Genomic DNA, 14,447 nt, shown 5'->3' with positions numbered 1-14,447 from the left:
ACAGATTATTTGTTACAGTGTAACTTAGTGTGCCTCAGAAAGAAGTTTGACTTTAGGAGTAATCAGAAGAAATTGAAATCTGTTTCATGGTTGTTACTTGTTCATTTTTGTGTCAATTCAATACAGACATCAGACTTTGAAGCAGCCCAAAACACAGAGCAATATGTGATGTTCTCTATCTAAAATGTAATTTACTCCTTGTTTTACAGATCCTCCCTTCATTTCTAAAGCGAGGAGTACGGGTACTCCGCTCGGACAGAAAGGCGTCCTGCAGTGTGAGGCGTCTGCCGTCCCCAGGGCAGATTTTGAGTGGTACAAAGAAGACCGCAGGCAAGTTCCCTCCTGAGCTCTGTGGTTCCTACAGGCTGGGATTGTTTGAAGTCGGTATTACAGACACACAGAGACACGTTCTGCTGCAGGGTGTGGACTCACTTTATTTGAAATAAGCCAGACTGCATCATCTTTGTTGGTAACTGATGCTTTTTTACACATATTCTTGTTTAAAATAAGATTATGCATCCAATATAATGAGATAATTATTCATGCCCTGCATTTTTTTTCTTTCAATGGGTAAAATATTCCAATAATCATGTTAGGAAAATTATAATTTTTACTAATTTGTAACTAAATGGGCCCGAGCAGAGTGGAGCCGTCGGGGGAATGTACAGTAGGATTTCAGATTTGGAGTTATTGAGGTGAAAGAAGTTTTGGGACATCCAACAGTTGATATGTTTAACAGTCGAACACAGCAGCTAGACTTCTGGGATCAGATTGTCTCAGGGGAAGGTATATGTGTACTGCAATACAAAGTCTAACTGCAGTAACTACGTAAAGCAGGGGTCTCAAAGTCAAATTACCTGGGGGCCACTGGAGGCAGTATAAAAAAAAGACACAAAATTACTAAAAAGAGACACAAAATGACCAAAAAAAGACACAAAATGACCAAAAAAAGACACAAAATGACTAAAAAAAGACACAAAATGACTAAAAAACGACACAAAATGACCAAAAAAAGACACAGAATGACCAAAAAAGACACAAAAAGACCATAAAAGACACAAAATTACTGAAAAAACATTAAATTACTTTAAAAAAGACACAAAATTATTTTAAAAAGACAAAAAATTACCAAAAAAGACACAAAATTATTAAGAAAGGACACAAAATTATTTTTTTTTAAAAGATACAAAATGACTAAAAAAAGGCACAAAATTACCAAAAAAGACACAAAATTGCAAAAAAAAAAAAAAGACACACAATTATTTTAAAAAGACACAAAATTGCCAAAAGACAAAAATTATTAAAAAATACTTAAAATCATTAAAAAAGACACAAAATTATTAAAAAAAAAGACACAAACTTATTTTAAAAAGACACAAAATTACCAAAAAAAGACCAAAAAGACACTAAATTACTTTAAAAAAGACAGAAACTTATTTTAAAAAGACCCAAAATTACCAAAAAAGACACAAAATTATTTAAAAAAGACACAAAATTACCAAAAAAAAGGACAAAATTACCCAAAAAACTAATTAAAGGGACCTTCCACACACAACACGGTAAAGTGCCATTCATATAAAACTCACATTAAACTTTCATATCAAGGTGGGGGCCCTAAGTAAAACATTTCAAAATGCATGTGCAACTCGGTTAAATAAAAGTCTGTTGGTGCTGTCATATATTGTGTCATTGTAGTTTTCTTAAAATCTCGTCTCGTCTTATCCTCGTGAGCTGAGAGTATTGTCCCACCCCTACTTTTTACACATATTCTTGTTTAAAAAAAAGATTATGCATCTGATATAATGAGATAATTCTTCATGCCCTGTATTTTTCTTCTCTAAATGGGCAAAATATCCCAATAATCATGTTATGAAAATACATAATTTTTTCAAACTTCAGTTGAATTATTTGTAAAAACAGGCACGGATACCAAAACCAAAAGCAAACTATTATTATTTCTACATTGTAATTGGTTTATGCCAGTGTAGCGAGGGGCTGGGAGGTCTACAGGATATTATGCTGTAATATATTTTCCAAGTGAAGGCTGGAGACGGGGAGATGTTTATGAGGCGCCCCAGAGCTGGTAAGCTGATGTAAACAGCGGCCATGTTGCTCTGTTAAATGGGCCCTGACAGTGACAGCAGCGTTGCTCGTCAGTCCCCAAAAGACAAAATCAGTCCTCAAGAACAAAAAGATGGAGGACGCTGATAAAATAAATGCCTGGCATCCGCAGACACGAAACAAGGCAGTGAAAGAGGAAATGCAGCGAGTGAAACAGAAGGAGGGTTGTCGAGCACTGAAGGATGAAGTGAACAAACACATGTATAGCGCTGTGATAAGCCACGAGCTGCAGAGTTAATATGAAGAATGTTTGCCTCTTACAGCCCCACAGCTGTAAATGCATTTCTAATTTCATGCAAATCTAAATGTTAACTACATGTGCAGCTAAGGCTTGACAAAAACCTCTTGAGTGATGTCACTTCTTGTTAGTGATGTCACTTCCAGGCAAGGTTATAATAGTTTTGGATTTTTCATTAGTTTTAGTTTTAATTTCGTTGTGAATTTTTGTTTTCAAATTCAGTTAGTTTTAGTTAGTTTTTAGAGTGAGTTTTCTAGTTTTAGTTTAGTTTTTATTTTTTGAAAATGCTTAGTTTTAGTTTAGTTTTTATTAGTTTTAGTTTAGTTTTAGTTTTCTTCTAATGGGCTATATGTTGGGTGCGAGATTCAAAGAGGTCATAACATTTTTTGTCTTTATTTCCTTTGATTTATCATCTCAGCCCCAATAAGGTTATTAACTGTTTTGAATTTTGGTTCTAGTGTAAACATCCCAGTCTCAGTAAACATATTCACCATGTGTTGCATGTTCAAATAGAAACACTGAATTATGAATGAAAAAAGTTGACAAAAACGAAAACTAAGGGCATTTCCACTATAATTTTAGTTAGTTTCAGTTAGTTATCGTTTTTTAAAAACTCTAGTTTTTATTTTTATTTCAGTTAACGAAAATGTTTTTTCTATTCTAGTTTTCGTTATTTCGTTAGTTTTAGTTAACTATAATAACCTTGCTTCCAGGAAGTGTATTGCATTTTGGCGCAAAATTACATTGGTGTGACGGGGTGGAATATGAAATTGATGTACACAGAAAAATCATGCTATTTTAATAAAAAAATATGAAATTTTAATATAATTAACACATTTCCTATTAAGAGGAAAGTATTTCTAACCATAACAACAATAAATGTTTGAGATTTATTTGATATTTTTTAAGTTTTACATTACATGAATGACAAAAATGGTCAGAGCGGACATGAGAAAATGATTGCAGTTTAACACAAAAACTTATATATGTGCAAAATGTATGTTTATTATTTAATTTTATTTTACCTCATGCTAGCAACTAAACTTGAATCAATGGCTTCAGACACTTAAAGTATTACTGACGGTTTTATTATGCCTCCTATTCCTCTTTGAATGTTATGGACCCAAACTTAACAGTTTTCATGGAATGACCCTTCTATAAATTTTAGTTTCAGTTTCAATTTGTGGAAGAAGACGTTTATTAAAAGCTCATGCTTACATCACGCATGATAAAATAAATGCCTGGCATCCGCAGACACGAAACAAGGCAGTGAAAGAGGAAATGCAGCGAGTGAAACAGAAGGAGGGTTGTCGTGCACTGAAGGATGAAGTGAACAAACACATGTAGCGCTGCTGTGATAAGCCACGAGCTGCAGAGTTAATATGAAGAATGTTTGCCTCTTACAGCCCCACAGCTGTAAATGCATTTCTAATTTCATGCAAATCTAAATGTTAACTACATGTGCAACTAAGGCTTGAAAAAAAAAGCTCTTGAGTGATGTCACTTCTTGTTAGTGATGTCACTTCCAGGAAGTGTATTGCATTACGGCGCAAACTTACATTGGTGTGACAGGGTGGAATATGAAATTGATGGACACAGAAAAATCATGCTATTTTAATTTTTTATTTAAAAAAAGACACAAAATTACCAAAAAAAGTAATTAAAGGGACATAACACAATTCTTCTTCTTTTGAAACAAAATACACACATTTTACACGTTTAAAATTAGTTTTAACTCCTTTTACACACAAGCTCAATAAAGACCAAAACAGTAGATGTTAACTGGTGAATTTTCAATTGCTTATCCGCACGGTTTGTCAAAACTGAAATCCTCATGTTCAGAACTAATGGATTGAAGATTACATTGATCACAGCTTCTGCTCCTTTTTCCCAATTGTGTATTTGACAATACAGCAGGGGTCTCAAACTCATATTACTTAAAAAACACTAAATTACTTAAAAAAAGACACAAAATGACCAAAAAAGACACAAAATAACCCCCAAAAAAGACACAGAATTACCAAATAAGACACAAAGTGACCCAAAAAGACACAAAATGACCAAAAAAAGGACACAAAATGACTAAAAAAAGACACAAAATTATTTCAAAAAGACACAAAATTATTTCATAAAGACACAAAATTACCAAAAAAAGAAACTCACATTAAACATAAAAAAATATGAAATTTTATTATAATTAACACATTTCCTATTAAGAGGAAAGTATTTCTAACCATAACAACAATAAATGTTTGAGATTTATTTGATATTTTTTAAGTTTTACATTACATGAATGACAAAAATGGTCAGAGCGGACATGAGAAAATGATTGCAGTTTAACACAAAAACTTATATATGTGCAAAATGTATGTTTATTATTTTATTTTATTTTACCTCATGCTAGCAAATAAACTTGAATCAATGGCTTCAGACACTTAAAGTATTACTGACGGTTTTATTATGCCTCCTATTCCTCTTTGAATGTTATGGACCCAAACTTAACAGTTTTCATGGAATGACCCTTCTATAAATTTTAGTTTCAGTTTCAATTTGTGGAAGAAGACGTTTATTAAAAGCTCATGCTTACATCATGCATGATAAAATAAATGCCTGGCATCCGCAGACACGAAACAAGGCAGTGAAAGAGGAAATGCAGCGAGTGAAACAGAAGGAGGGTTGTCGTGCACTGAAGGATGAAGTGAACAAACACATGTAGCGCCGCTGTGATAAGCCACGAGCTGCAGAGTTAATATGAAGAATGTTTGCCTCTTACAGCCCCACAGCTGTAAATGCATTTCTAATTTCATGCAAATCTAAATGTTAACTACATGTGCAACTAAGGCTTGACAAAAAGGCCCAGAAAACAAATAATAATTAAAGCTGCAAGCAGCGATGAGCGGGCCGAGCAGAGCGGAGTGGAGCCACCGGGGAATGAACTGGAGGGTTTCAGATTTGGAGTTACAGTTTTTTTTTTTTACAACCGCTATGTTGTTCAATACTTTTAACGCTTTTTTAAAAACTCTTCACACAGTTACCACAACATCAGCCTGTGTGGGCGATACAGTTAATACAATTCTTCTTCTTTTGACACAAAAAAAGACATAAAATTATTGAAAAAGACACAAAATGACCCAAAAAGACACAAAATTTTCCCCAAAAAAGACACAAAATGACCAAAAAAAGGACACAAAATTACAAAAAAAAGACACAAAATTATTTTAAAAAGACACAAAATTACCAGGAAAAGACACAAAATTACCATTATCATATAAAAGTCACATTAACCTTTCATATCAAGGTGGGGGCCAAAAAAATATCATCACGAGGGCCACAATTGGCCCGTGGGCCGCAAGTTTGAGACCCATGCTCTAGATCAGGGGTGTCAAACTCTGGCCCGCGGGCCAAATTTGGCCCGCAGTGTAATTTTATTTGGCCCGCGAGGCAATACCGAATTATTATATTATTATTGTACTATAAAAGCTGACCCGCCGGTATTATACGGCGCATTTACCGTTAATACTAGATTTATTATTGTTATTTTATTTTTAAAAGTATTAACCTGTTGAAAAAGTTTATTTTGGTATTTAAATCAGAAGGATGCAAATAGAAAAGAGGCATACGATTTTTATTTAATTTTTATTTAATAAATTAATGACATTGATGTGTTTTTTATTTGAAATTTGATTTTGCATGTCTGCACTATTTAGTTATATATTGTATGTTTATAAGCGTTGCTGGTTCCATATTTAATGTTAAAGCAAAACATGTTTGGTATATATTAAAAGGTTTATTTGTTCAATGTTGGCCCGCGATTTTATTCAAGTTTTAAATTTTGGCCCATTGTGTATTTGAGTTTGACACCCTTGCACTACAACATTTAATTTCCCTTTCAAATAAACGTATAATTACTGCAGTCTGCTTTGGTTTAAGTTGGCTTTTGTAGTTTCTGCAATTTTTATATCATTATACCTCAGTATTTTTCACTTATTATTAAAGTAAAATTGAAATCTAAATATTTGTCACGTGATAAAAAAAACATCAAGAAGGTAATTTTTTAGTGATAACTCAATTCCGACCAAAAAATATAGCTACTGCAGTTAGACTTTGTAGGGCAGTAAAATTATACAAAGGTATTTTTTTGTTCAGGGAGGCATCTTTAGGTTGTCCCTGGATGTTTTTAATATTATCTCTGCACCTTAATCTCTTAATAATCTACTTTATTGTCTTTTTTATCTTCTGCTGATTTTAATGTGTCTGAGTTTTTCTCTTCGTCTTTTGTTTATTTTGTTTCTGGTTTCTGTAGCACTTTGAGATTTCGGTAACACTTTCTATGAAGACTACATCTATAGTGCATTATGAGCGCATTCATAGTGAATTATAATGCTCATTATAATCAATCATAATGCATTATGACTGCATTCATAAACACATATAAAGCTTCATGATGCACTATATCAACAGTTATAAATATAGCTTATAATGACTTATAAATCCAAGTGTCTTATGAGTGCTCTTGACTGGTTATAAACTACAGGCTGACTGATGAGGCTTATAATACATTACAACTACTCATACCCCTCTATACACACACCTCAACAATCAATTGTTATAAGGACTCATAGGATGCCATAAGTATAAATAAATGATCAATGTATGCTTTAAGTAAAGTGAGGTTCATATAGACGCATCTATAATGCAGCATAGCTAACAATGAAACATCATGACTAGATGAGTAGTTGTAATGTATTATAAGCCTCATCAGTCAGCCTGTAGTTTATAACCAGTCAAGAGCACTCATAAGACACTTGGATTTATAAGCCATTATAAGCTATATTTATAACTGTTGATATAGTGCATCATGAAGCTTTATATGTGTTTATGACATGATTGATGATATGATTGATTATAATGAGCATTATAATTCACTATGAATGCGCTCATAATGCACTATAGATGTAGTCTTCATAGAAAGTGTTACCGAGATTTCTTTATGAAAAGTGCTTTACAAATACAATGTGTTATTATTATTATTATCATTATACAAACACATGGTGTTACTGCTCATCATGCAGGAATCTTAAACTCTGCTCCCGTCTTTCTTCCAGGCTCCTCAACGGACTAAACGGGGTGAAGATCGAGAACCAAGGTAAACAGTCGATGCTCGTCTTCTTCAACGTCTCGGAAGAAGACTACGGGAACTACACCTGTGTTGCCGTGAACACCATGGGGATCACCAACGCCAGCATAATCCTTTATGGTAAGGAAACACGAAGTAAGTTTAAATTATGCTAAATCATTCTCAAGTGGGCTATTCTTAGTGGCTATACAATAATAATAATAATAATAATAATAATGATGGAATGATGGAAGGTCGCCACCTTTACTTTATTCTATGGTTTCTTTCATTTCCATCATTCACCAGTTTCCATGGCGATTGCATCGCTGATGTAAAGCTTTTATTTGGCGATAAAAAGAGAAATAATGAGCCGCATTTACATGAACATTTTAATTCCAGTTAATCAGAATCAGTCGACTTGATGCTTTGTAAAGAAGTTAAAGAGCTTATAAACCCAAGGATGAAGCTTTAACTACTGTACTTTTTGTGGTACAATTTTGAGGTATTTGTACTTTACTTGAGTATTTCAATTTAAGTGACTTTATACTTGTACTTCAGTACATTTTCAGGCAAATATTGTAGTTTTTTACTTCACTACATTTAGCTGACAGCTTTAGTTACTTTTCAGGTAAAAAAAATAACATGAAAAACATGATAAAGTTAAGGTTATTAGAGATTATTTTTTTTTATTAAACAACATAACAGTATATTAAATAGTTAAAATGAGACTCTCTCTCTCTCACACACACACACACACACACACACACACACACACACACACACATTCTTGTACTTCTATCTTTGTGAGGACCCTCATTGGAACAGTGAATTCCCTTGCAAGGTTATAATAGTTTTGGTTTTTCATTAGTTTTCTTTTTAATTTTGTTGTGAATTTTTGTTTCCAAATTCAGTTACTTTTAATTAGTTTTTAGAATGAGAATTTAGAATTTATGTATTTTAAATGCTTTAGTTTTAGTTTAGTTTTTATTAGTTTTAGTTTTTTGTAATGGGTTATTTGATGGGTGGGAGATTAAAAGAGGTCATAGTAAATTTTGCCTTTATTTCCTTTGCCACATCCATCTTCATTATGCATAAAAAAAGTTGACAAAGACGAAAACGAAGGACATTTTCACTATAATTATAGTTTGTTTTGTAACCACACAACACAGTTTCAGTTAATTATCATTATCATGTAACCTTTAACCCTTAAAACAAAGTCTGAAATCTAAAAAAAAGCCTTAAAAGAAGTGAGGACTGGCAGGAATGTCCTCACTTTGCAAAAATGTCCTCACTCTGTTGGTTAAAAACGTGTTCCGGTCCTCACTATGTAGGAAGTACAAGAACACACACACATACACACACACACACACACACACACACACATAATAGAGACTCAACATAACTTCAGTTAATCACATTTCAAATGTTCTAACTGAAGCAGAGCTGTGGTTCCAGCCCTGATTTGAACTGTAAGACATGCTAACAATGCTAACAATGCTAACAATGATGTATTCAGCATTGTGTGATTCTCCTGCAGGTCCCGGAGCGATGCATGATGTGAACGGGGCGGCCGTGTTGCCCCGTTTCTCCGTATGCCTCCTGCTGACTGTGACCTTACTCTACCTGCTGAAGTTCTGATGTGAAATGTGGCGAACCCCTCAAGCTTCTCTCAGCACTGAGCAGCAAGAACAGACTATTAGTCCTGTAAGAAGAACGGAAATTTAAGAGTGCCAGTGGTTCACCCTTAGTTTTCTTTCTTTTTCTTTCTGGCTTTGCATCAGAGTCTGTTCTCTGTTGGCTCGCCAAGACTGAGAGGCATCAATCCGAGGAAAGGGAAAAATTAAAAATCATGCACTAATTTGATGATGGTAGAACTCCTGAGTTTGTGTCTCCCCTGACCTTTTTGTATGTGAAAAGGGAAAAAGAAGAAAAATACATGTAACTGTTGATAGTTGACTGTTTATTGCCCAATATTGAAGTGTACATTCAGATTATTATTATTGTGTCATGTCCTGTTCAATATCTGTACAATACCATTAAGCTTTTTTAAGTAAATGACAAAAAAAGGAAAAAATGCAATGTGATTGTTGAATTTTACTGTATTTTTACAGTTGTATGCAAAACAGAGTAACAGATCCTTCATGATAAACAGTTCAGAATAATAATAAATAGTACACCATGATTTCTCAGGCAAAGTCCTACAGCATAGTGCATCCAAATTTTTATTTTCATCCTAGTCTGTGTAGAAAAATGTACAAATGTGTACAGAGAATTCCTGCACTGTTGTTTTTCAAAATGCATACACTCATCAGATGGCATTTTTTAAAACACCTGATCTCAGCATCATAGCAGCTCCACGGCATATTCATAACCTGAAAACCTGAAACGAGAACCTCATTTATTTATGTGAAGTGTCATTGAGGACAGGAGTGCTGGTCAGTGTGCTGCTGCGTCGTCAACAGCAACAAATTCAATTAAATATCAGTGTTAAAAAATGATTTAACAGTACAAATAACCTGCATGTCGTGCTGATGGCATCATTAAAGCTGCAGGTTAGTAGGTGGTCTAATTAGCAGCATTGAAATGACTTCTCGCTAAGTGCTGCTGTTAATTTGGGTAAATTCATGTAATTTGTAAAATTATGTTTTTCTATAACCTCCCGATGATCTTTTTGGCTTTAAAAGTAATGTTTCAAAGTTGCAACTCATATGCTTTTATGCTAATGGTACATTATCAAGTTTAAAGATAAATAAAAACATGATTAATTAGTTTTAAAACTACTCCTAAATTTCTACTCTGAATGTTTGTGATATGCGAAAGGATTAAAAAAAAAGTTCCTCCTTCTAAGGTGAATAAACTATTTCCTCTGGAAAATGGAGAGAGACAGTTAGCCTGGGTGTAGCCATGCTGCCTTGCTAGCTAGATTTCGTTTTGAACTGCAAGTCAGCATGGTGTCCATGGCCGATTCTTATGCTGCGTTCAATTGCACTCGGAACTCGGAAACATCCGAGTTGGAAATTCCGACTTCCGAGGTAAATGCGTTTCATTGCCCAACCTCGGAAAACATGGCCGACCACAGCAAATTGATGTTTGTTTGGATGTCTTTCGAGCATTTAAAAATTATTCTAGCGTAGTACATCAGCTACCTAATATGGGGGAAACTGTAATATATTTTATATTTTTACTGTGCTTTTTCGTTCCTGCTACGCTCACACAAACTCTTTAATTAACAGAGTGGGAGTGTAAATACCACTACAAAGTAATCCTACACTATTAGGAACACAAATGCAAAATTAAACGACACATAACAGACTAAATGTTGAAGATAAAGTGACTGTTTACCTCTCACGGTGTGTGGCCCCATTTTGCTTTGACGTTTTCCACGTGTTTCCAACCTACTCGGGCTGCTTGGATCCTACCCGAATTCCAGAGTCGAAATCCCGAGTTCAAGGGCCGTTATATTGCACTTTTCCGACTCGGAGGTCAGATCTTTCCGATAGTGGCTAAGCTAATTTGGGTTTAGCGAGACCCCGGTCGTTGTGGACGTCGATTGGCTAAGAGCTACGTACAGACGCTTATGATTGACATTCGTATCGCCCAATAAACGGCTCTGGACAATCGTAAACCACGCCTCCTCTACGGAGAAATGAATTGTGGTCTCCAGACTATACCTCATTTGTAATATAGTCTGGCTAGAGATTAGAGGCTAGAGAGACAGAGCTCAACGGGTCACACTCTGAAAACAGAGAAATTTGTCTTGTTCTCGAGGTGGCAAGAACAAGAAAAAAGTTATTTCTGGCCAGAACATTTCATACTTCAGGACTAACTCCACTGCAGAACTCCTGGGAAGTCGTCACAGGGCCCTCCCACTGCAGCACACGTCTACAACAATAGTTCTTGGACACCACACAAGAACAAAGTTCTGCCCAGATGATGTGTCAAGAACAGATACATTTTGTTCTCTCTCCCAGAGCTGCAAAAACAGAATTACATCATCCTGTTCTTGCAGTTTAAGGAGAGAGAGAGAACACATTTCTCTGTTCTTGCGGACTAAATTGTTGGTGGGCGGGACTTATTTGTGCTCTGTCTCTATCATCACAAAGCTGAAAACAGAGCTGTTATTGTAAAATGTCAACTTTTTTGTGCAAAATACTTGGTTCCTACAGGAGAGGGAAGCTCCAAAATATAACGATCCTAAAGAATTTTATTGCACTGCTGTAGATTTAAACACCAAACAGTATATAAAAAGTCAAAGAGAGCACCACCATAAACATCTACAGCAATAAAATGCAGCTTAGACATTAATGCAGCTTACTTACATCTCCAGCATGTGTCTGTTAGTAGATTTTAGTGTAGTAATGGATGAAGATGAGCAGAAACATTGTCGTAGAAGAGGTTGACAGCCAAGCCAAGTTAAAAAGGCATAATTTAACAACACTACGGTCACAGTTGAAAATGCTGGTTCAGCATACTTTTTCTGCTTGGTAGCATCATTTTTCTGCCTAATTTTTCTGTTTGGTAGCGGACCAAATACAGACCTCTAAATAGTTTTCTCCTCTGGAGTGTCTGAGTGGGCGGGACTTATTTGTGCTCTGTCTCTTATTGTCACAAAGCTGAAAACAGAGCTGTTGTTGTATAATGTCAACTTTTCTGTGCAAAATACTTGGTTCCCACAGGAGAGGGAAGCTCCGAAATATAACGATCCTAAAGAATTTTATTGCGCTGCTGTAGATTTAAGCACCAAACAGTAGATAAAGAAGTCAAAACTAACAGCACCATAAACAAATAAAATGCAGCTTAGACATTAATGCAGCTAACTTACATCTCCAGCATGTGTCTGTGAGTAGATTTTAGTGTAGTAATGGATGAAGATGAACAGAAACATTGATACATCTTGTTGTCGTAGAAGAGGTTGACAGCCAGGCCAAGTTAAAAAGGCATCATTTTACTACACTACGATCACAGTTTAAAATGCTGGTTCGGCATACTTTTTTCAGTTTGGAAGCATCATTTTTCTGCCTAGTTTTTCTGTTTGGTAGCAGACCAAATACAGAGCTCTAAATTGTTTTCCCCTCCGGAGTGTCCGAGTGGGCGGGACTTATTTGTGCTGTGTCTCTATCGTCACAAAGCTGAAAAAAGAGCTGCTGTTGTAAAATGTCAACTTTTTTTTGCAAAATACTTGGTTCCCAAAGGAGAGGGAAGCTCCAAAATATAATGATCCTGAATAATTTCATTGCACTGCTGTAGATTAAAGCACCAAACAGTATATAAAGAAGTCAAAAAGATCACCACCATAAACATCTACAGCAATAAAATGCAGCTTAGACATTAACGCAGCTTACTTACATCTCCAGCATGTGTCTGTAAGTAGATTTTAGTGTAGTAATGGATGAAGATGAACAGAAACATTGTCGTAGAAGAGGTTGACAGCCAGGCCAAGTTAAAAAGGCATAATTTTACTACACTACGATCACAGTTCAAAATGCTGGTTCTGCTTACTTTTTCTGTTTGGTAGCATCATTTTTCTACCTAATTTTTCGGTTTGGTAGCAGACCAAATACAGAGCTCTAAATTGTTTTCCCCTCTAGAGTGTCCAAGTGGGCGGGACTTATTTGTGCTCTGTCTCTTATTGTCACAAAGCTGAAAACAGAGCTGTTGTTGTAAAATGTCAACTTTTTTTGTGCAAAATACTTGGTTCCCAAAGGAGAGGGAAGCTCCGAAATATAACGATCCTGAAGAATTTTATTGCACTGCTGTAGATTTAAGCACCAAACAGTATATAAAGAAGTCAAAAAGATCACCACCATAAACATCTACTGCAATAAAATGCAGCTTAGACATTAATGCAGATTACTTACATCTCCAGCATGTGTCTGTAAGTAGATTTTAGTGTAGTAATGGATGAAGATGAACAGAAACATTGATTCATCTTGTTGTCGTAGAAGAGGTTGACAGCCAAGTCAAGTTAAAAAGGCATAATTTAACTACACTATGATCAAAGTTGAAAATGCTGGTTCGGCATACTGTTTCTGTTTGGTAGCATCATTTTTCTGCCTAATTTTTCTGTTGAGTAGCGGACCAAATACCGAGCTTTATATTGTTTTCCCCTCTGGAGTGGGCGGAACTTATTTGTGCTCTGTTTCTTATTGTCACAAAGCTGAAAACAGAGCTGCTGTTGTAAAATGTCAACTTTTTGGTGCAAAATAGTTGGTTCCCACAGGAGAGGGAAGCTCCAAAATATAACGATCCTAAATAATTTTATTGCACTGCTGTAGATTTAAGCACCAAACAGTATATAAAGAAGTCAAAAAGATCACCACCATAAACATCTACAGCATGTGTCTGTAAGTAGATTTTAGTGTAGTAATGGATGAAGATGAGCAGAAACATTGTTGTAGAAGAGGTTGACAGCCAAGCCAAGTTAAAAAGGCATAATTTAACTAAACTATCATCACAGTTGAAAATGCTGGTTCAGCTTACTTTTTCTGTTTGGTAGCATCATTTTTCTGCCTAATTTTTTTGTTTTGTAGCAGACCAAATACAGAGCTCTAAATAGTTTTCTCCTCTGGAGTGTCCGAGTGGGCGGAACTTATTTGTGCTCTGTCTCTTATTGTCACAAAACTGAAAACAGAGCTGTTGTTGTAAATTGTCAACTTTTTTGTGCAAAATAGTTGGTTCCCACAGGAGAGGGAAGCTCCAAAATATAATGATCCTAAAGAATTTCATTGCGCTGCTGTAGATTTAAGCACCAAACAGTATATAAAGAAGTCAAAAAGACCACCACCATAAACATCTCCAGCAATAAAATGCAGCTTAGACATTAATGCATCTCCAGCATGTGTCTGTAAGTAGATTTTAGTGTCATAATGGATGAAAATGAACAGAAAGATTGATACATCTCGTTGTCGTAGAAGAGGTTGGCAGCCAAGGTAAAAAGGCACAATTTTACTACACTATGATCACAGTTGAAAA

At 35.2% G+C, this 14,447-nt stretch overlaps 1 protein-coding gene across 3 annotated transcripts in view; it reads left to right on the top strand.

Annotated features, from left to right (window-relative positions):
* opcml (opioid binding protein/cell adhesion molecule-like) overlaps positions 1-10,124 on the top strand; it is a 568,265-nt gene extending 558,141 nt beyond the window's left edge. For 2 of the 3 annotated variants that reach the window (XM_059351804.1, XM_059351802.1), the window contains 3 exons: positions 210-330; positions 7,465-7,631; positions 9,013-10,124. In XM_059351804.1, coding sequence (XP_059207787.1) covers positions 210-330; positions 7,465-7,631; positions 9,013-9,113 — 389 coding nt within the window. In that variant the 3' untranslated portion in view covers positions 9,114-10,124. The remainder of the gene's footprint in view (positions 1-209; positions 331-7,464; positions 7,632-9,012) is intronic. The other variant, XM_059351803.1, reaches the window with a different exon arrangement.
* Positions 10,125-14,447: the final 4,323 nt, after the last annotated feature.

The sequence above is a fragment of the Centropristis striata genome, chromosome 15 (assembly GCF_030273125.1).
Source record: "Centropristis striata isolate RG_2023a ecotype Rhode Island chromosome 15, C.striata_1.0, whole genome shotgun sequence".
NCBI lineage: Eukaryota > Metazoa > Chordata > Actinopteri > Perciformes > Serranidae > Centropristis > Centropristis striata.
This window is presented reverse-complemented; position numbering and strand designations above follow the sequence as displayed.